General features: G+C 37.3%; 1 protein-coding gene across 3 annotated transcripts in view; it reads left to right on the top strand.

Annotated features, from left to right (window-relative positions):
• The window catches only part of SCML2 (Scm polycomb group protein like 2), a 112,686-nt gene that overhangs the window by 11,610 nt on the left and 77,940 nt on the right, over positions 1 to 23,136 (top strand). For 2 of the 3 annotated variants that reach the window (XM_015104816.3, XM_060407400.1), the window contains exons 2-5: positions 11,485 to 11,530; positions 14,357 to 14,422; positions 20,375 to 20,445; positions 21,277 to 21,511. In XM_015104816.3, coding sequence (XP_014960302.1) covers positions 11,509 to 11,530; positions 14,357 to 14,422; positions 20,375 to 20,445; positions 21,277 to 21,511 — 394 coding nt within the window. In that variant the 5' untranslated portion in view covers positions 11,485 to 11,508. The remainder of the gene's footprint in view (positions 1 to 11,484; positions 11,531 to 14,356; positions 14,423 to 20,374; positions 20,446 to 21,276; positions 21,512 to 23,136) is intronic. The other variant, XM_060407401.1, reaches the window with a different exon arrangement.

Genomic DNA, 23,136 nt, shown 5'->3' with positions numbered 1-23,136 from the left:
TAGAGACCTATGTATACACTTAGAGTGAGATTTTAGTTACTATTAGAACGTTTGAGTACTTCTTTTTAGGTGCAAGTCTTTGTGCTAGTTGTGGGAGAACTACAAGGAAGAGTAAGTGATTCTCAATCACTTTGTAGTGTGTGAGGAGAGGTGAGCAGGTAAACATACAAGACTTGCTTTGATATCTGCTAAACGTTGGTTGGAAACACAGCCTGGGAGCCCTGCAGGGGAGCTCCCAGAGGGCAGAGGTCTTGCCTTGCTGATTCTGATGGGCATAAACCCTTGCTTGACCCATGGGATTATGGGTACATGTCTGTAAATAAAAGCATGTGTTTAAAACAAAAAAGATTATTCTGTTTACAGGTCTAAATGGATTGGCTTTTGTAGTCTGAGAGTCCAGTAGAGAAATAGTTGGTATATTTGTTTCTTTGCAATGGAATTATCCATTTTCCCATCAGAGAGTTTAATTATTTTTCTTTTAAAGTTTGGGAATTTTTATAACAAGGAGGACACTGTAATACTTTGCTGTACAGTTTAGTGTGTATAGTGCAAGGCCCTTTGAAGTTTAAGATAGTTTAAGTAGTTAGTGATACTTTCTAACACAGAAATCCTTATTTGCTCAAAAGTAAGCTTAAGCATTCACTTTGATTGTACATTTGATGCATAAATTGAGAATTTATACATTTGCATATGCCAAGTATTGAACTTGGGGAGAGTAAGAAATAAAGTAAGTCTCCAATGAGATGATTGACTTTCAACATGTTTGAAAAGAAATAATGTTTTATTAAAGGTTGGTGAATATTCACTCAGGTGTTCAGTTTGCCTAGCACTGTTCTAGATGCTGTGATTATATATATAAAGGAAATAAAACAGGGCAGGATCATAGTCTCTTAAGGGGAAAACTATTTCATTTAACATTGAAATGAACATGGAAGCTATGTGGCTCGAGGGAAAGCAGTAAAGGCTGTTTATAATGAAGAAGAGTGTTTAGGGTAAATGATTTTGATTTTATCGTGACCCTGAAAGAATCCTTAAATTACTGAGATGGACACAAGCTCACTTTTGATGTCTTCTTAACAACTGAGTGAACTTTAACACCATAATGACTGAAAAGGAAGGTTTATTGAGTCACTGACTCATTTCCTAAAGAGTTTGGGTTCTTTTTGTATGTTGAAGTCTTTATTTGACATGACTTTGGACTTCACAGGAGGATAGGTCTGCTCATTGGTGCTGAATGACCATGATAATTGAAAAGGAAATGTTTCTAAACTCTAATAAAAGAGTTGGTTTTATTTAATATGGCTAATCTCAAACTAAAGGGGTCTGGAATTCTTCCTGTTTTTATCTAGGGATAAGTAGAATATTTTATTCTTTGATGTGTGGTTCTGCTTCTAAAGTAAGTGCTTTGGATTCCAAAACATTAGTTTTAAAGTTAAGAATATTTACGTTGTGTTTAGCTCTAAGAAGGTTCTATTTTAATAGAAATACTTGTTTTCTATTATCATCAGCAATGAATGAGTTCCAGTTCTTCATCTTTACCAACATTTGGTAGTGTCAGTCTTTTTAATTTTAACCATTTATGGGGTGATATATCATTGTGGCTTTAACTTGTGCTTCCCTGAATACTGATGATTTTAAACATTTTTTTCACATGCTAGTTGGCCATTTGTGTATCTTTAGCGAAGAGATTGTCCAAATCTTTTGCCAATTATGCTTTTATTGGGCTCTGTTTGCCTTTTTAAAATTGAGTTGTCAGTTTTTTGTATGTTCTGGATGCAGATCTTTTATCAGATCTGTGTTTTGCAAACATTTTTTTCCGTTCTGTAGTTTATCTTTTTGTTTTCTTAATAGTGTCATTTGAAGAGCAGTTGTTAGTTTTGATGAAGTCCAATTTATCAATTATTTGTTTTATACATTGTGCTTTTTGTGTCATATCTAAGAAATCATTGTCTAATTCAAAATTACAGTATTTCTGTGTTTTCCTCTAGATATTTTATAGTTTCAGGCTTTATGTTTAGATTTATGAACTGTCTCAAGGTAATTTTTGTTTATTGTGGGTGAAGCATTATTTTCTTTTTTGTTGTTTTTAATTGAAGTATAGTTGATTTACAGTGTTGTGCCAATCTCTACTGTACAGCAAAGTGACTCACTTATAAACATACATTCTTTTTTGTGTGCTTTTCCATTATGGTTTATCATAGGTTATTGAATATAGTTCCCTGTGCTACACAGTAGGACCTTATTGTTTATCCATCCTATATATAGTAGTTTACATCTGCTAATCCTACTTTTCCAGTTCTTCCTTCTTCTGCCCCCCTCTCCCTTGGCAACCACAAGTCTGTTCTCTATGTGAGTCTGTTTCTGTTTTGTAGATAGATTCATTTGTGCCATATTTTATCTTATTTATTTTTGATTTTATTATTATTTTTTGCAATCTTTATGTTTAATTGTAGGATAATTGGTTTACAATATTGTGTTGGTTTCTGCCATACATTGACATGAATCAGCCACAGGTATACATATGTCCCCTCCCTCTTGAACCCGTCTCCCACCCCATCCCACCTCTCTAAGTTGTCACAGAGCACTGAGTTTGAGCTCCCTCTGTCATATAGCAATTTCCCACTGGTTGTCTGTTTTACATACGATAATGTACATGTTTCAGTGCTGTTTTCTCCATTCGTCCTACTCTCTTCTTCCCCCACTGTGTCTACCAATCTGTTCTCCATGTCTGCATATCCATTACTGCCCTGCAGATAAGTTCATCAGTACCATCCTTCTAGATTCCATATATATGCATTAATATATGATATTTGTTGTTCTCTGACTTACCTCACTCTGCATAACAGACTCTATGTTCATCCACCTCATTAGAACTGACTCAAATGCATTCCTTTTAATGGCTGAGTAATATTCCATTGTATATATGTACAACTTCTTTATCCATTCATCTATTGGTGAACATCTAGGTTGCTTCCATGTCCTAGCTGTTGTAAATAGTACTGCAGTGAGCTTTGGGATACATGTGTCTTTTTCACTTATGATTTCCTCAAGGAATATGCCCAGTAGTAGAATTATTGGATCATATGATGGTTTTATTCCTAATTTTTTAAGGCATCTCCATACTGTTCTCCATAGTGGCTGTATCAGTTTACATTCCCTCCAACAGTGCAACAGCATTCCCTTTTCTCCACACCCTCTCCAGAATTTATTGTTTGTAGATTTTTTGATGATGGCCATTCTAACTAGTGTGAGGCAATACCTCATTTTAGTTTTGATTTGCATTTCTCTAATAATGAGCCATGTTGAGCATATTTTCATGTATTTTTTAGTCATCTGTATGTCTTCTTTGGAGAAATGTCTGTTTAGGTCTTCTGACCACTTTTTTATTGGGTTGTTTGTTTTTCTGGTATTGAGCTGATGATTCCTTTTTTTTTTTTTAATTTAGTTTTTAATTGGAGGAAACTTTCTTTATAATCCTGTGTTGGTTTCTGCCATACAACAGCACAAATAAGCCCTAATTATACATGTATCACTTTCCTCTTGAGCCTCCCTCCTCTTCCTTCCCCCTTTGCCATATTTTAGATTCCACATACGGGTGATAGCATATGGTATTCGTTCTTCTCTTTCTTACTTCAATTATTATGATCATCTCTACTTGCATCCATGTCACTGCAAGTTGGCATTATTTTGTTCTTATCATTTGGTAATTTTATTTTTAGTTATCTGAGAAATCTCCATATTGTTCTCCATAGTGGCTGCACCAACTTAACATTCCCACCAACAGTGTAGGGGAGGATCCCTTTTCTCCACACCCTCTCCAGCATTTGTTATTTGTAGACTTTTTAATGATGGTCATTTTAACCAGTGTGGTTTTGATTTGCATTGTACTTTTCATTTGCATTTCTCTGATAATTAGTATTGTTGAGCATATTTTCATGTGCCTACTGCCCATCTATATGTCTTCTTTGGAGAAATGTCTATTAAGATCTTCTGCCTATATTTTGATTTTTTTTTCTGTTGTTGTTCAGTTGTATGAGCTGTTTGTGTATCAGTTCAGTTCAGTCGCTCAGTCATGTCCAACTCTCTGCAACCCCATGGACTGCAGCATGCCAGGCTTCCCTGTCCATCACCAACTCTCGGAGTTTACTCAAACTCATGTCCATTTAGTCAGTGGTGCCATCCAACCATCTCCTCCTCTCTCGTCCCCTTCTCCTCCTGCCTTCAATATTTCCCAGCATCAGGGTCTTTTCAGATGAGTCAGTTCTCATCAGGTGGCCGAAGTACTGGAGTTTCAGCTTCAGCATCAGTCCTTCCAGTGAATATTCAGGACTGATTTCCTTTAGGATGGACTGGTTGAATCTCCTTGCAGTCCAAGGAACTCTTAAGAGTATTCTCCAACACCACAGTTCAAAAGCATCAATTCTTCGATGCTCAGCTTTCTTTCTAGTTGAACTCTCACATCCATACATGACTACTGGAAAAACCATAGCTTTGACTAGACAGACCTTTGTTGGCAAAATAATGTCTCTGCTTTTTAATATGCTATCTAGGTTGGTCATAACTTTTCTTCTAAGGAGCAAACGTCTTTTCATTTCATGGCTGCAGTCACCATCTGCAGTGATTTTGGAGCACCCCCCCCCCCAAAAAAATAGTCTGTCACTGTTTCCATTGTTTCCCCATCCATGAAGTGATGGGACCAGATGCCATGATCTTTGTTTTTTGAATGTTGAGTTTTAAGCCAACTTTTTCACTCTCCTCTTTCACTTTCATCAAGAGGCTCTTTAGTTCTTCTTCACTTTCTGCCATAAGGGTCATGTCATCTGCATATCTGAGGTTATTGCTATTTCTCCTGGCAATCTTCTTTCTAGGTTGTGCTTCATCCAGCCTGGCATTTCTCAGCATATAAGTTAACTAAGCAGGGTGACAATACACAGCCTTGACGTATTCCTTTTCCTATTTGGAACCAGTCTGTTGTTCCATGTCCAGTTCTAACTGTTGCTTCTTGACCTGCATACAGATTTCTCAGGAGGCAGGCCAGGTGGACTGGTATTCCCACCTCTTTAAGAATTTTCCATAGCCTTTGCCTGTGTGTTTGTGTATACTTTGGAGATTAAGCCCTTGCCTGTTGCATCTCTTTTTTTTTTCTTTGTATGTAGACTAGTTCCAGCACCACTTGTTGAAAAAACAAAAACAAAAACCCAAAACCATCCTTTCTCCACTGAATTACCTTGACACTTTGTTGAAAATCTGTTGATGATATGTGTGTGAACCTTTCAGGACTCTGTTCTATCCATTGATCTATATATCTGCCCTTATGCCAATACTGTGCCATCTTGATTACACAGTATGCTAATAAGTGGTTTCAGTCGTGTCTGACTTTTTGCTACCCTGTAGACTGTAGCCTGCTGGGCTCCTCTGTCCATGGGCTTCTCCAGGCAAGAATGCTGGAGTGGGTTGCCATTTCCTTCTCCAGGGGATCTTCCTAACCCAGGGATAGAACCCTTGTCTCTTATGTCTCCTGTATTGGCAGGTGGGTACATTACCAGTAGTGCCTGATTGGGAATGGGAACTAGTAATGGGAACTTGTAATGGGAAGCCTGATTATACTGTACCTATGGATAAACAAAATTTAATTGTGATTAAATCCAGTTTATCTTAGGATTAGTGCATTTTAAAGCCTATTCAAGAAATCTTCCAGCTTGTGAACATGGTTTAGTTCAGTCGCTCAGTCATGTCTGACTCTTTGTGACTCCATGGACTGCAGCACTCCAGGCCTCCCTGTCCATCACCAACTCACGGAGTTTACCCAAACTCATGTCCATTGAGTCGGTGATGCCATCCAACCATCTCATCCTCTGTTGTCCCCTTCTCCTCCTGCCCTCAATCTTTCCCAGCATCAGGGTCTTTTCAAATGAGTCAGCTCTTTGCATGAGGTGGCCAAAGTATTGAAATTTCAGCTTCAACATCAGTCCTTCCAGTGAACACTCAGGACTGATCTCCTTTAGGATGGATTGGTTGGATCTCCTTGCAGTCCAAGGGACTCTCAAGAGTCTTCTCCAATACCACAGTTCAAAAGCATCAATTCTTCAGCACTCAGCTTTCTTTATAGTCCAACTCTCACATCTATACATGACCACGGAAAAACCATAGTCTTGACTAGATGGACCTTTGTTGGCAAAGTAATGTCTCTGTTTTTTAATATGCTGCCTAGGTTGGTCATAACTTTCCTTCCGAGGAGTAAGCATCATTTAATTTCATGGCTGCAGTCACCATCTGCAGTGATTTTGGAGCCCAGAAAAATAAAGCCTGCCACTGTTTCCCAATCTATCTGCCATGAAGTGATGGGACCGGATGCCATGATCTTCGTTTTCTGAATGTTGAGCTTTAAGCCAACTTTTTCACTTTCCTCTTTCACTTTCATGAGGAGGCTCTTTAGTTCTTCACTTTCTGCCATAAGGGTGGTGTCATCTGCATATCTGAGGTTATTGCTAGTTCTCCCGGCAGTCTTGATTCCAATTTGTGCTTCTTCCAGCCCAGCATGTCTCATGATGTACTCTGCATATAAGTTAACTAAGCAGGGTGACAATATACAGCCTTGACATACTCCTTTTCCTATTTGGAACCAGTCTGTTGTTCCATGTCCGGTTCTAACTGTTGCTTCTTGACCTGCATACAGATTTCTCAAGAGACAGGTCATATGGTCTGGGATTCCCATCTGTTTCAGAATTTTCCACAGTTTATTGTGATCCACAGAGTCAAAGGCTTTGGCATAGTCAATAAAGCAGAAATAGATGTTTTTCTGGAACTCTCTTGCTTTGTTGATGATCCCCCGGTTGTTGGCAATTTGATCTCTGGTTCCTCTGACATGGTACATGTCTTCAGGAAAAGTATATATAAAGGAGTGTATATGTGTGTATCACTGAGTCACTTTGTTATACTGCAGAAATTAACAAATACTGTAAATCAACTATGCCTCAATTAAGATAAAGGGGGGGGAAGAAGATACAAAAAATATTTGTTTTTAATTATTTCTAAACACATAATTTTACCTTCTAAGATTTACAAAATCACTCAACTAATGGGAACAATTGATACCAGTTGGGATTAAGAACTCACTTATGGAGATTTTAGAGAAGAACATAGGAACCTGGGTTTATCTTCTGTGTGTGATTCATCCCTCAGTTTTTTGAACTAAATCCTTTGTGTAGTAATGGGATTTACTTTAATGTAATTCACAAGTTTTTGCTTTCTGACTAGAGTTGGTTAACTTCCTTTGGTCCCTACCTGGATTGTGGCTCATCTCCCTTTACTTTCTGCTCCAATTCAGCACACTTTATATTTTTCACTTTTTCTTTTTCGCTGTTAGGCTGTAGTCCTTAATTGACAGTATCCTCCACAGTGGTATCAAATATCAAGTCCATTTAATTATTTCAGTCTGACTTTCGGAGGTGCGATCTGGGAGGGAAAGGTAATACTTTGCAAGTTGTCTGTGTATGCTTGGCTCCTGGGAGACTGTAGAGGGAGATGAGAGCCCAGAAGGAACTGGAGCAGCTCCAGCATTTCATAATCAAGTAGACCAGGCAGGATCTTCTTTAGTGTTCACTCATTTTGTACCCTCAATCTGAAATTCCTCTCTGTCTTCTCTGCTCATTTTAGTGTTCACCTTTAAAGAACCAGTTTACACACCTCTGAGAAGCCTTCTTTTATTGATATATTCTCAGTTAATAGTACCTTCTACCTTCCTGAAGAGCCTGTGTATTGTCTTGCTTTTTTTGATAACTATTTGTTAATATGTCTTTCCCACTAGATTTATAGCTCTTTTGTAGTAGATTGTGTATCTTCTATCCAAACAGCATCAAGCATATAACAAGAATTCTGTAAATATGTTTATATAAATAACCAGATCACACCTGCAAAAAGATGGTGGTAATGTAGAAAGGAACAAGAAAGGCTTCAAGAAGGAGCTTGCATTTATGTTGGGCATTAAAGGATGGATAGGATTTCCAGAAGCAGAAGAGGAGGAAAGGGTGTCCCATGTAGATAGAATAACATGATGAGTTTTGGGCTAGGCCACAGGATAGCTATAGATAGTAGATGTCAGGTGGCTTTGAAATTATGAGGGGCTTTAAATATGTCCCAACAAAGATTTGTTCAATTCAGTAGTCAATGAGATTACTAACGTAGGAGGGTAATTTGGGCAGAAAACAGTTCAGACAATGTATGACATTGTGTGCTGGGTAGTTTGGGGGTGGGGGTAGACCCTTGTGATAAGACCAGTTAGGGTGCTATGGTATTAGACCAGGCAGGAGCTAATGAGGGTGTAAACCAGTTAATGGCTTCCCACTTCCCTGGTGGCTCAGCAGTAAAGAATCCACCTGCAATGCAGGAGACTCTGGTTCGATACCTGGGTTGAGAAGATCCCCTGGAGAAAGAAATGGCAACCCATTCCAGTATTCTTGCCTGGGAAATCCCATGCCTGGTGGGTTACAGTTCGTGGGGTCACTAAAGAGTCAGACAGGATTTAGTGACTAAATAGCAACGAAACTGGTTAATAGCAGGGGAAAGGGAAATGAGAGAGCACATGTTGGCCACTGACTGAATATGTGAGTGAAATAAGAGAACTTCATTTAGTCATAGCTGGGGTTTTAAGGCCAAGCACCTGGAAAAGTAGTAGTGCTAGTAAGAGAAACAAAAATGTTAGAAAAAGCAAGTTTTGGGGAGGTGATGCTTGAGTATATAAATCTGTTGAGTTAGAGGTGCAGGTGATGTTCTGGGTGGCTTAGAGAACATATTCCCCATAGGCTTCCTTTAAATAACAAATTACCTTCTGTTACGTACATCATCATGTTCTGACTACAGGCACACAGAGTAGTGAGAGGTAGCTATCCCTTTGTCATGTTCAATGTTTCATGTACTTTTTCTTTTATAACACTCAGTGTGTTTTGTTCATGCGCCTATTTTTGACTAGAGAGTCAAGGACAGTATATTATTTTTTTTTGTAGAGTGCCTGGCATATCAAGGACATGCAGAAAAAGTTTGAATTAATGAAAGATTTAGTGGCTCAAAATACAGAGGCCTTTTAACAAGTAATTATCTTGTTAGAAGATTGGCACTTCTTACAGGTTTCATCAACACAGTTATAATTCTTCCACCTCTTGGTAACATGGGCGTAAGTCAGCTTTTGGGATAGTTGTTAATTTGAATCTCAACTCTACTAGCTTACCATCTGCTCTTTTTTATTCATTTAACCATAAAATTTAATCTTTTAAAGTGTACAATTCAGTGGTTTTTAGTGTATTTGTAAGGTTCTACAACCATCACCACTATATAATTCCATAATATTTTCCTCACCTTAAAAAAGAAACCCCTTACCCGTATTTACAACCATACTCATTAGCAGTCACTCCTCAGTCCCTCTTCCCCCAGCCCCTGGCAACTACTAATCTACTGAACTTATTTTTATTCAAGGGAAAGAGATTAAAAGGATCTAACTCTATAGCTGATTTCTTTTTTTTAACGTTTATTTTTTAAAATATAAATTTATTTATTTTAATTGGAGGCTAATTACTTTACAATATTGTATTGGTTTTGCCATACATCAACATGAATCTGCCAAAGGTATACACATGTTCCCCATCCTGAACCCCGCTCCCTCCTCCCTCCCCGTACCATCCCTCTGGGTCTTCCCAGTGCACCAGCCCCAAGCATCCAGTATCATGCATTGAACTTTTACTTTTTTCTTCCAATTTTACTGATAAAATTGGCATGATTTGAATTACATACACCATGAAATGATTATCACAAGTTTAGTGAACATCCATCATTTCATAAAGGTACAAAATTAAAGAAATAGAAAACAAATTTTTCCTTATGATAACAACTCCTAGGATTTAATCTCTTTCATATGTAATACACAGCAGTGTCAATTATATTTATCATGTGATACATTGCATCCCTAGCATTTATTTATCTTATAACTAGCATTTATTTTATTTGCACATTTTGACTGCTTTCAGCCAATTTCTCCTTCTCTCCCCCCAACCCCTCTACTTCTAGTAATGACAAATCTGATCTTTTTTTCTGAGTTTGTTTCTTTGTTTTTAAAGTATAATTGACCTACAACACTATGTTAGTTTCTGTTACACAGCATAGTGATTCCAGATATCTGTACATTTCAAAATGATCACCAGGATAACTCTATTTATAATCATGATTTGTTGTCATACAAAGATGAAAGTGAAAGTGAAGTCGCTCAGTCATGTCCGACTCTTTGCGACTCCATGGACTGTATAGTTTGCTAGGTTCCTCCATCCATGGGATTCTCCAGGCAAGAATACTGAAGTGGGTTGCTGTTTCCTTCTCCAGGGGATCTTACCAACACAGGGATGGAACTTGGGTCTCCCACACTGCAGGCAGACTCTTTACTGTCTGAGCCATCAGGGGCCTGCTCACTCCATATCTGTGACTCATTTATTTTGCAAATGGAAATTTGTCCCTCTTAATTTCCCTCAGCTTTCTTTCTCCCAACCCCTTCCCTTCTGGCAACAACCTGTTTTCTGTATTTATGACTGTTTTGTTTTGTTACGTTTTTTAAGATTCCATATATAAGTGAAATCATACAATATTTGTCTTTCTCTGTCTGCCATACTTCATTTAGCATAATACCCTCCTGGTCCATGCATGCTGTTGCAAATGACAAGATTTTCTTTTTTTTTTTTTTATGGCTGAGTAATGCTCCACTGTGTATATATACCCCACATCGTCTTTATCCATTTATCTGCTGATGGATGCTTGGGTTGCTTCCATATCTTGGCTATTGTAAATAATGTTACAATGTTTATAATACAAGTGAGTATGGGGTTGCATATATATTTTTGAGTTAGTGTTTTTGTTTTCTCTAGATAAATACCCAGGAGTGCAGTTGCTGGATTGTGTGGTAGTTCTGTTTTTAATTTTCTGAGGAATTTCCATACTGTTTTCCATAGTATCTGCACCAATTTGTATTCCCACCAACAGTGCATAAGGATTCCCTTTTCTCCACATCCTTACCAAGACTTGTTATTTGTTGTCTTTTTGATAATAGCCGTTCTGTGAGATGATATCTCATTAAAGTTTTGATTTGCATTTCCCTGATAACTAGTGATGTTGAACATCTTTTTATGTGCTTATTGGCTGTTTGTGTATCTTCTTTGGAAAAATAATCTTTTCAAATCCTCTGCCCATTTTTTAATCGGTTTGTTTGTTTTTTGATATTAAGTTGTATGAGTTCCTTGTATATTTTGGATATCCAACCCTTATTGGGTATATTATTTGCAAATTTTTTTTAACCATTCAGTAGGTCACCTTTTCAGTTTGTTTAGTGTCTTTCACTGTGCAGAAGCTTTTTAATTTGATGTAGTCCCATTATAGCTGATTTCTAATAATACTACCCTGCAGAAATGTATTATGTTAAAAGGAGGCAGTAATTGATTTTTCTCCTTGTAGGAAAGCACACCAGAGAGAGATACCATGGGGCAAACAGTGAAAGAAGGTAAGATTTACTTGTTTAAAGATGATACTTTTAGTCAATCATTTGAAATTAGTATCTTTTGGTAGACTGAATATTTAAAAAAAAGCTTTTTTGAAAAATGAAATTAATGGAAGATGTTAGTTTAGGTGCTAAGAATTGGAGTTTTAGAACTGAATAGCTATTAAAGGTAATCTTGTTTTCCCTTCTTAGTTTTATAAATGAGAAAGCTGACACTCAGGGAGGTTAAGTGTACAGGTCATATAACAATCTATGACAGCCAAGATCACAGTCCAGATTTTCTTACTTAAATATGGATGATAAAAAAATGCTTCAACCTGTCCTGCTCTAGTGAGAAGTCAGCTCACTGTCCCATGAGTGTGTCGCAGTCATTGTCACTCTCTGTTTTGAGTTGTATTTTCTTTCCCATGATATATTCTTCATATTTTTGTTGTCCTGATTCCTGTTCCTCCTTCAAGACCCAGTTTAAGTTCTCTTTCTCTCATGACTTTTACTCTGGCTGCATGCTGAATGTTGTGCTCTGCTATTTCTGTTTTTGCCAAGTGTATTAGTTTAGTATAGTCTCTGTACCTAGATTCTTAGCTTTCCTTGAGCAGGAACCAGGCCTTTATAACTTCACTTTCTTCTCTGTTAGAAAATACTACTGTAGAACTATTTAGTAAATATAAATGTGTACTTACTTTATGTTTGTCAAATTATCTAAATAGAAAGTAGCCCATACATCCCTCTTGAGTGTTCACATATCTTGAAGAGTCAGTCATAACCAGAAAGTAGATCTGATACCTTTAATGGTACGCCTGGCATCCTTCCTATATTCTTCTTTAAGAAGCATGTCACTTGACAGTTCAAGCATCAGTAAGGGTAAAACAGCACTAGATGGAAACACACCATGTTATTAAATCCATTGGTTCATAACGATACTAAAAAAACAAAACAATACTTATTGGTCATCTGTGGAGAATGGTGGGGATACAATTCATTATTTTGAAAACTAGAAAATAAAGGAGAAAGAATAAAGCATTGATTGTGACTTCCTTTTGTGGTCTCTAGCTCAGTGCAACTGAATGGTTGAAGAGAGGAATTTTCTCTCTATAGAAGTTTTTTGGCTAATAAAGATAGGATGATAAAATTAGAATAACTCCCTTATGCGACCACTGATGAGCTAATGGATCTAGGCAATAGTCATATGTGGCTGCTCATATCACAAAAAGAGAACTAGGTGTATTAGGAACCTCCTGTGAGAAGTACACACCACCACCTATGAAGTCATTTTCTCTCTTCCCTTGTAAAAAAAGCTAAACCTGAATCTGGTTAAGCTCTTCTGGCTTGAAATAGCTGTATCAATTTAGAGAAACTATAAGGACCAGAAGAACCCAGTATCATGAGGAAGTAGCAGACTGGAAAAGTCTGAACTGATATCACCAGCAAAAATATTGCTAGAGGAAGGGAAAATAAACAGAGGAGGAGGAGCCTACAGATCAAAAGAAATTTAAGAAATGTACCTACCACTGTCTGTATGGACTTTATTTGGGTGCTGATTGAAACAGATACATTTAAAATATTTAAGACAATGGGGAAGTTAAGAAGAGTGACTGCTTATTTGATAACATTAAAGATTGTGGTTATCATTGCCATCTTCCTAAATTCCATATATATGTGTTAGTATACTGTATTGGTGTTTTTCTTTCTGGCTTACTTCACTCAGTATAATGACGACCCTGTATGCAAGACAGGGAAAGAGACACAGATGTGTATAACAGACTTTTGGACTCAGAGGGAGAGGGAGAGGGTGGGATGATTTGGGAGAATGACATTCTAACATGTATACTATCATGTGAATTGAATCACCAGTCTATGTCTGACGCAGGATGCAGCATGCTTGGGGCTGGTGCATGGGGATGACCCAGAAAGACGTTATGGGGAGGGAGGTGGGAGGGGGGTTCATGTTTGGGAATGCATGTAAGAATTAAAGATTTTAAAATTTAAAAATAAAAAAACTAAAAAAAAAAAAATAAATAAAAGTTGAAGAAAAAAAAAAAAGATTGTGGTTAGTTTTTCAGCATAATAATCACAATGAGTCATTTAAGAAATACATACTATAATAAATATGGATGAAATATATCTTAGATTTGGTGAAGGTCCAAGGTCCATTGCTGTTTGAGCTCCTCAGCCTAGCACAGAGAAAAACTTGTCCTAGTCTGTTGGAGGATAGGGAACCCTGGTGTGCTGCAGTCCATGGGGTCACTAAGAGTCAGACACAACTAAGTGACTGAACAACAACAAACAGTTCATTGAGTTACATTGTATTCTAGCTTCTCTGTTGTTTTAAATTCTCAAAAGTATGCACTTTATTGCTGGGACACATTAATCTGAATATTGTAAGGATCAGCTCAGCTCATTTTGGTTTGTTCATTTATTTAACAAATGTTCAAGAATGTTCTGTGTGCCAAGTCCTTTTCTGGGCACTGAGGATAAAAAGTGGTGAATAAGAGACAAAATGAAAAAATGTCTGACCTTTTGGAGCTTACATTTGAGTGAAATGAGACATGCAATAAACAAATAAATTATAAAGTACCTTATATATTAGAAAGTGAAGTCCTTGGGAACTCATGTACACCTGTGGTGGATTCATGTCAATGTATGGTAAAACAAATACAGTATTTTTAAAAAAAAGAAAGAAAGTGAAGTCCTATGCAGAAAGTGAGGATTAAATTATAAGATTGAAACTGGTTCCTGTTAGAAAATGCAGTTTAGATTTTTGTAAGTACTCTTTCAAACTGTTGCTCTGTTCTTCTGGTATTGCTCACTACTTTCTTTCTTTTTTTAAAGACTCAATGGGTGTAAAGAAGGAGAATCAAGAGAGAGCTCCTCAATCAGGCACATCTGTGCAAAATGGTAGGTTTTAAATTAGTTCAGTAGAACATGTATTTTTTCTTCACTCAGTGTTAGTATGAACTCTTCTTATTGCTTTTGGTATAATCTATGTATAGTAAGCTCTTGTAAATATAAAATGTAAGCAATAGGAAAGACCGAAAAGATAGTATTTAATTTTGAAAATTTTACTTTGGTTTCACATAGAGAGGGATTAAGTTAAAAGATAACTATGTATTTCAGTGCAGTTTTGCCAAGGTAAAGATATCTAGTTATTAATTACCATGTATTACCAATTTAAAATAATTCGATTTTTAATGAAAACCTTTCTAACACTAGAGTCAATGTGAATGTCTTTTTTGATGGTCAAAAGACAGTCTAGTCGATTAAAGCTTAGGTATTTAGGGGATCTGACAGACCTCTTCTAGAATCTTGGCCTCATTTTTTGCTAGCCTTGTGACCTTGGGCAAATTATTCAATGTTCTTAGTCTCTTTTCTCCTGTGTAGCACAGGGATAATAACTACTTACTCATGGAACTATTAGAATTAAAAGGAATGTAAAGCACTTAATATAATGCCTAGGCTTGTAGTAAGTGTTCAGTAAATGTTAACTTTATTGTCTGAGTTATTAATTCATGTTTTAAGCTTTTATTGTTAATAGCATGTGTATAGCACTATATCAGAGACTCAGGAGATAGACTCTGACCCATTGCACCTGCTCTTATGAAAGTGAGGAAATAAGTCATGTGCAGACAAAAGGCTGAATTAAAAAAATACAATAGCAAACTTAGTGTGTTTACCAGCAATTTCCAGGCAAGCCTCTTGCCCCTTGTGTTTCTGTTGCACCTTCCCTGCCAGCCCCACTCTTGGAGTAAGTAGTTCATCCATGACTTTCTGTTCCTACGAAAAGATTGCCTGTAGAGTTAATCCCATGGAGTCATTCTTTATTACTGTAGCTGGGTCCTCAGTGTTTCCTTAGTTCTCTTTCTCATTGGCCTTACTTGTTCCTCAGCTCTTCCTTCCAATCCCCAAAACTCTCCAAGGGAATGGAGGCTCTTAGGTTAGAGTGCTCTTCCTCATCCTTACAAATTCCTTTCCATTTTTAATATAATAGTTTTATTGAGATATAATTCACATACCATACAATCTCCCCATTTCAAGTGTACAGTTCAATGGTTCTTAGTAAGTAGTGTGTTCCCAGTTGTGTAACCATTACTATGATCAGTTTTAGAATATTTTCATCACTCTAAAAAGCAACCCTAGTACCTAGCTAGTAGTCACTCTCCATTTCCTCACAGTGCCTCTCCCTAGGCAACCATTTACCTTCTTTCTATCTCTATAGATTTGCCTATTCTGGAAATTTCATGAAAATCAATTTGAAGAATATATTCTTAAAAGTTGAAACTAGTACCTTTTCAAAATTTTCAAACTTTTCTGCTTGAGAAACTCTGATTTAAAATGAGATTACTTAGTCAATTTGACAGACATTTGCAGAAATAGATCACAACATTATATACATCTGTCTCCTGAAAAGGCCTATCAGTCCCCAGGGCTCTTTTCTGAAACAGTAAATCCCCACCCCCCACCCCCCACCCCCAGCTGCTAATCTGTCAATGAGCATAAAAATGCAGAGACAGATAGGGACTTCAGGCTTGTCTTCTACTTTCTGAACTATTTTAGTCAGGAATTCTCACTGTTGTACTATAGATGTATCAAATCTAAATTAGTAAAGCCTTTTGCTATGTGTGCTTCCACTATGTTTTTGGTAGACTCTCATCATATGGGCATCCAAGCTGAATAGTGTTGTGGACTAAAAATTTTTGCCCTATGAACAAAGAAAAAAATTAAGGCTCCAAAGGTTACTAGCAGTGCAATAGAAAGCACTTGTATTATATAGCACTGGTATAAAGGATTTGCTAGTTCAAATTTTAGCCCATTACTGCCAGGAGAAATATCAATAACCTCAGATATGCAGATGACACTACCCTTATGGCAGAAAGTAAAGAAAAACTAAAGAGCCTCTTGATGAAAGTGAAAGAGGAGAATGAAAAAGTTGGCTTAAAGCTCAACATTCAGAAAACGAAGATCATGGCAAATAGATGGGGAAACAGTGGAAACAGTGGCTGACTTTATTTTTCTGGGCTCCAAAATCACTGCAGATGGTGACTGCAGCCATGAAATTAAAAGATACTTACTCCTTGGAAAATTATGACCAACCTAGACAGCATATTAAAAAGCAGAGACATTACTTTGCCAACAAATGTCCGTCTTGTCAAGGCTTTTCCGGTAGTCATGTATGGATGTGAGAGTTGGACTATAAAGAAAGCTGAGTGCAGAAGAATTGATGCTTTTGAACTGTGGTGTTGGAGAAGAGTCCCTTGGACTGCAAGGAGATCCAACCAGTCCATCCTAAAGGAGATCAATCCTGGGTGTTCATTGGAAGGACTGAATTTGAAGCTGTCGATACTTTGACCACCTTATGCGAAGGGCTGACTCATTGGAAAAGACCCTGATGCTGGGAAAGATTGAGGGCAGGAGGAGAGGACGACAGAGGATGAGATGGTTGGATGGCATCACTGACTCAGTGGACATGGGCTTGGGTGGACTCCGGAGTTGGTGATGGACAGGGAGGCCTGGCGTGCTGGGATTCATGGGGTTGCAGAGTCGGACACGACTGAGCAACTGAACTGACTGACTGAAGACACAAATGGTGATAGAATATTTTAAACATTGTCTTAGATGAATTAAGTATTTTCCAGTGTCACTGAAAAATTTTACAAATGTAACTGATTTGTGGAAAAGTCTTAAGTTCTTTGAGGTCTAATTGTGAAATGGCTTTGATTTCTCAGTTATTATTTCCAACTTATACTCCTTTCATCCTAGTATGGTGGCTCTTTAGTGACATCCTAGTCAAATTTTTTCCCCCTCTTTCATGTTTTGTTTTCTTCTTCTTTTTTTAATGCTCTCCAAGATCATATGGTGGTAGAGCTTCATTTAGAACCTTGGGTCTCTTGATTGTCAGGTTAGTGCTTAGGAGGTCACTGAAGTAACCTGGTCAGTTAAATTTTGGAGCCATGGATCTCAGTTTTCACTTTTAATATAGCTATCCAGTATTCTTAAGTTTAGGCACAACTATGACGTTTCAGTTCAGTTCAGTTGCTCAGTCATGTCCGACTCTTTGTGACCCCATGGATTGCAGCATACCAGGCTTCCCTGTCCATCACCAACTCCCGGAGCTTACTCAGACTCACGTCCATTGCATCGATGATGCCATTCAACCATCTCATCCTCTGTCATCCCCTTTTCCTCTCACCTTCAATCTTTCCCAGCATCAGGGTCTTTTCAAATGAGTCAGTTCTTTGCACCAGATGGCCAAAGTATTGGAGCTGCAGCTTCAGCATCAGTCCTTCCAATGAATATTCAGGACTGATTTCCTTTGGGATGGACTGATTTCCTTTGGGATGGACTGGTTGGATCTCCTTGCTGTCCAAGGGACACTCAAGAGTCTTCTCCAACACCACAGTTCAAAGGCATCAGTTCTTTGGTGCTCAGCTGTCTTTAAAGTCCAACTTTCACATCCGTACATGACTGCTCGAAAAACTGTAGCTTTGAACTAGATGGACCTTTGTTGGCAAAGTAATGCTTTTTAATATGCAGTTTAGGTTGGTCATGGCTTTTCTTCCAAGGAGCAAGCGATTTTTAATTTCATGGCTGCAGTCACCATCTGCAGTGATTTTGGAGCACCCCAAAATAAAGTCTGTCACTTTTTCCATTATTTCCTCATCTATTTGCCATGAAGTGATGGGACTGGATGCCATGATCTTAGTTTTTGAATGTTGAGTTTTAAGCCAACTTTTTCACTCTCCTCTTTCACTTTCATCAAGAGGCCCTTTAGTTTTTCGCTTTCTGCCATAAGGGTGATGTCATCTCCATATCTAAGGTTTTTGATATTTCCCCTGGCAATCTTGGTTCCAGCTTGTGCTTCATCTAGCTCGGCATTCCACATGATGTAATCTGCATATAAGTTAACTAAGCAGGGTGACAATATACAGCCTTGACATACTCCTTTCCCTATTTGGAACTAGTCTGTTGTTCCATGTCTGGTTCTAACTGTTGCTTCTTGACCTGCATACAGATTTCTCAGCAGGCAGGTAAAGTGGTCAGGTATTCCCGTCTCTTGAAGGATTTTCCACAGTTTGTTGTGATCCACACAGTCAAAGGCTTTGGCATAGTCAGTAAAGCAAAAGTGGATGTTTTTCTGGAACTCTCTTGCTTTTTCAGTGATCCAATGGATGACATTTAGTTTTATGTCATCTTTATTTCACTAAGTAGTATGTATTTATCAAGTTATTTATATGCATACTACTTCAGTTAGTTCTCAAAAATACATTATACCATATGTGTTACTTTCCTCATTTCATAGAACTGAGGCCGAGAAAATGAAGTGACTTGCTCAGAGTTACTGGCTAGTAAAAGGCAGAGTTAGACTGAAAGATAGCATTTTGATGTCAAGAGCCTGTGTTCTTGACATTTTGCTGCATGCTCTTCAGCACTGTGGTAGTGCTTGGTTTACATAATCTGGAAGCAGAATTAAACCCAGTATTTTTTTAAAGTGGAAAAATCTCTAAAAGGGTGTATACAGTGTTATGAAATGACATGCTTAATACCATATGTATGCACATGTACTAAATGCATATAATTTCATGTAACAGTGATATTCCGAATCCTGCTCACATTTCACATCAGCTCACATTTCTTCCTAACTGTGTGGTTGGTAACTTTACCTTGGCATCTTGCAATCAGCTGTGGTGGTGGTATTTACATCACAGAAATATGCAAACACTAACAGTTCCAGTCAGGCTTCTTGTTTGTATTTTCTGGAAAGCTGGCTGTTAAACATTTATCAGCAGTGTATGAATGTGTGTGTGTGTAAGTGGAACTGTTACAGCCTTTGAAGAATGTATAAGGGGCTAGTAACACAGATTCCCCTAGGGAGGGAACTGTGGAGCCCTAATATTTTTATAGTAAAGAGATTAATTAAACAGGGAGTATAGAAAAAAAAAAACCCTCATGTTTGATGAGAATTAAAGTTTATATGAGTTAATAGTACCTTTAATACTGCTGTCAAGTCTTTCAGGGCATTGTGACTGACACAGTCAATTGAAGTGTCCGGGAAAAGTGTACTGCCTTTTGACCTTTACTTCTAGCATTATATGTCATCAAGACTAAGTGAGAGAAAGAACAGAAGGAGTTTGCAGAAAATATAGATTGTTACAACAATCTGTGTTAGTCATTGCACTGATGACTGGTTTCTGCTTTATTCTGCCACCATATTCTGACACCCTGGATGGAGATCTAATAGTCAATTGAGAAACAACGCTGGTTCTCAGAGTTTTTCTTTCCATAAATTAATGCTTTATTTCTGCTATGCCACACACCTTTAGATCCCTGTGAAAAACAAAGAAATAGCTTCAGAATAGTGAGATGAAATGATAAAGACATATTTTGAGTAAATTAGTATTAGAGACATATGAGTAGAATTTGCTATTACGCTATAAAAAGTCCTTTAGTTGTTTCTAGAGTTCACGTTTTTAGAATCACTGTGATGCAGTCCTCATTACATCAAGAAAATCTGGATTATCATTTATATCAGAACCATTATTATCAGGAAATGGTCTTATTTTTTATTTCCATGCTGGTAGTCAGATGAGGAAGTTTGTATTTGTCCTTTGAGAAGTATTTCTTTAAAGAGATATGGAACTAAAATCCATTTTATTCCTGAAAGTTAGTATACATATTATATATGTTTTAAAAACCCTGAGAATTCTCTGGCAATCCAGTGGTTAAGACTTGATACTTTCACTGACATGGGCCTGGGTTTGCTGTCTGATTGGGGAACTAAGATCCCATAAGCTATGCTGGTGGGGCCCAAAAATAAACCAAAAAAACCACCTATTTTTGCATGTTTTTTTCCAGATAATTTTCAATGGGAAAAATACTTGGAAGAGACTGGATCTTTAAGTGCTCCTTCAGAGTATTTCAGACAGGTATGCCAAAATTCTGTAGATACCATGTTATATTTATTTTTGTAAACTATTAACTTGTTGAAGGGAATCTGTTATTAGGTTCTATTAGTGTGAAGCAATGTGGGATTGTGGGAGTGCTGCTTAAGAACCAGATGGTCTCTTCGCATTCATTGATTAAGAATTTACTTTATGTCAGGTATACTAAGCTCTTATGACTGCCCATCTGGAGGGAAAGGTAGCCATGTAAATAATTAATGATAAAAAGTGTGATAACTATACTGGAAAGGACTCACAGAAGAGGTCCTATCTGAGGTAGTTGTAATGAGGGGAAGGATATTCCAGGCAGAGAGAACATCCAAAGGAAAGAGACATGGGCGTAAAAGAACCTGAGTGTTGAGGGATGGTATGGGTGGCTGGAGCACTAAGTAGATAGAGACCTAAGTATGGGAGTGAGGTTAAAGTGTGGTGGCTTTTAAACTATACTGACTGTTTGGACTTTACATTAGGCAGTGGTAAGCTGCCTTTTGGCTTACTTTAAGAGTAAAGGCCTAATCAAATTCTTATATTAGAAAGGCACTCAGGATGCATTTTAGAGGTTGTATTTGGTTTGCCTGGAAGTGGGCAGATGAGTGAGTGACAAGCAGTGGGCAGCCATGTCAGGCTGTGTGTCAAGCCAAGGAGAGAATTTGGAGATCTTTTTGTTAACCCTTACAGCTCTCATTTTGTTCACCAACTGTTGTAACTGTTACTTAAAATGTTCCTCATGTATTCTGGTAACATAACTGACCGTTTGATTTTCCTACAGTTAAAGAGTTTTAACAGAATTTTATTTGTATGTGTTTATGTATATAGTCTAAGATTCCACCAGCTAATGACTTCAAAGTTGGCATGAAGTTGGAAGCCCATGACCCTCGCAATACGACTTCAGTATGTATTGCTACAGTTGTTGGAGTTACAGGTGCCAGGCTGCGTTTAAGATTGGATGGTAGTGATAACCAAAATGACTTTTGGCGGCTGGTTGATTCTCCAGACATACAGCCTGTTGGGACATGTGAAAAGGAAGGGGACTTACTTCAGCCTCCACTGGGTAAGGATAAACAGTTTTAAAACAAAATATTTTTGCTAATGTAATATTCAGTAGAAATAATTTTAACTGACCCTTTGAAAATCTCTTCTCCTAGGCATTCTGGCAAACAGACGGTCAGGTGGTTACTGTGGAGAAGGTTTGAGAAAGTAACTCAGTACCATATGTTATAGAGTTTCATTTAAGTACATATTTTGGCATATGTGTGGCTAAAGGTTCCCACTCCAGAGCAAGACTCCTTCTGCCTTAAAACTTGAAATGTCAAAAGCAGATTACACTTGCAGATTCAGAAACCCTTCTGGGGGAGAAGTTTGTAGCATTCGATATGAGTCACTTCCTCCCTCAGTATTGTCTAATGAGCCATTCATCCTTTTTGTTATGGGGATTAGCATGGCAGAAGGAGATGATTTTACACTGGGACGCCAGTGTTAGGCTTGGGAATTTCATTACACCTGTATGGGAAGAAATCATAGTGAGAGGGGTAGGAATCAGTTACTTTAGGTCTTTGTAAAGGAAGAGATTGATGTAACACTTCAGCAAAGGTTTTTAATATAAAATTCTTGATTTTAACCAAGTTTTTAAAAGAAACAAAGTACATGACCCTAATTTTGTGCAAAAATTTTTCTGTTTTAATACTTTGGTGTACCATGGTATTCTGTAGAATATAAGTATTTAGTTTATTACTTGCACATTCTGAGTGAATGGTGGGTATTGGTTTTTGTTTCTTTTTTATAATGCTAAAATGTAAATGCTCTATTATAATGCACAGTGAGACAGTTAATTTTTTTTGTCTCCAACTAGTGAAAGAAGCTGTGAGAATAAAAAATTTAAGACAGTAATAACTGTTTTTTCTAATAACATCATTTTATATTGTCTTTCTTCTAATGGTTAATTAATACTAACTTGGTTTAAAGTATTTTTAAAAACTAATCAAGTATGTGTTATTCCCAAGAAGATGGTTTAGGATATGTGTGTTTTCTGCTTTTCCCCTTTTCTTCATAACATTCAAATTTTTTTATTGCTTATTTTTATAATATCTTAAATCATACAGACTTCTGTAACAGATATACATCTGAGGCTTAGTGCTTCCATGTTTGGGTTTTATTTCTCTATTGACAGTATGCTAGTATGTGTTTGTATTTTGTTTAAAGGAAACAGCTGTGGTGATTGTCAGCATTTCAGACACATAACCAAATTTATAATCATTATTTTTTCAAATTACTTTTTAGAGTTTATTAATTAAAAATATGAAATATATAGCAATACATGCTGACTAGTATGCATTGTGATACCACATAATAAAAAAATACAATTTTTGCCAATTTGCTCATGAGATGCTTTTGAATAGTTTAGTTTCCATTTTAATATAACACAACTTACATAGTTTTACTTTTTAAAAGGTTTATTTATTTAAATGTTAAAGGATATTATTTAAAATTATTTTTTAAAGTTTTAACATACATGGAAAAAAGTGTATGTCTGACTCTTTGCGACCCCGTAGATGGCAGCCCACCAGGCTCCACTGTCCCTGGGATTCTCCAGGCAAGAACACTGGAGTGGGTTGCCATTTCCTTCTCCAATGTGTGAAAGTGAAGTTGCTCAGTCGTGTCTGACCCTCAGTGACCCCG

The sequence above is a fragment of the Ovis aries genome, chromosome X (assembly GCF_016772045.2).
Source record: "Ovis aries strain OAR_USU_Benz2616 breed Rambouillet chromosome X, ARS-UI_Ramb_v3.0, whole genome shotgun sequence".
NCBI lineage: Eukaryota > Metazoa > Chordata > Mammalia > Artiodactyla > Bovidae > Ovis > Ovis aries.
The sequence above is the reverse complement of the archived record's forward strand: the minus strand, read 5'-3'. Positions and strand labels throughout refer to the sequence as shown.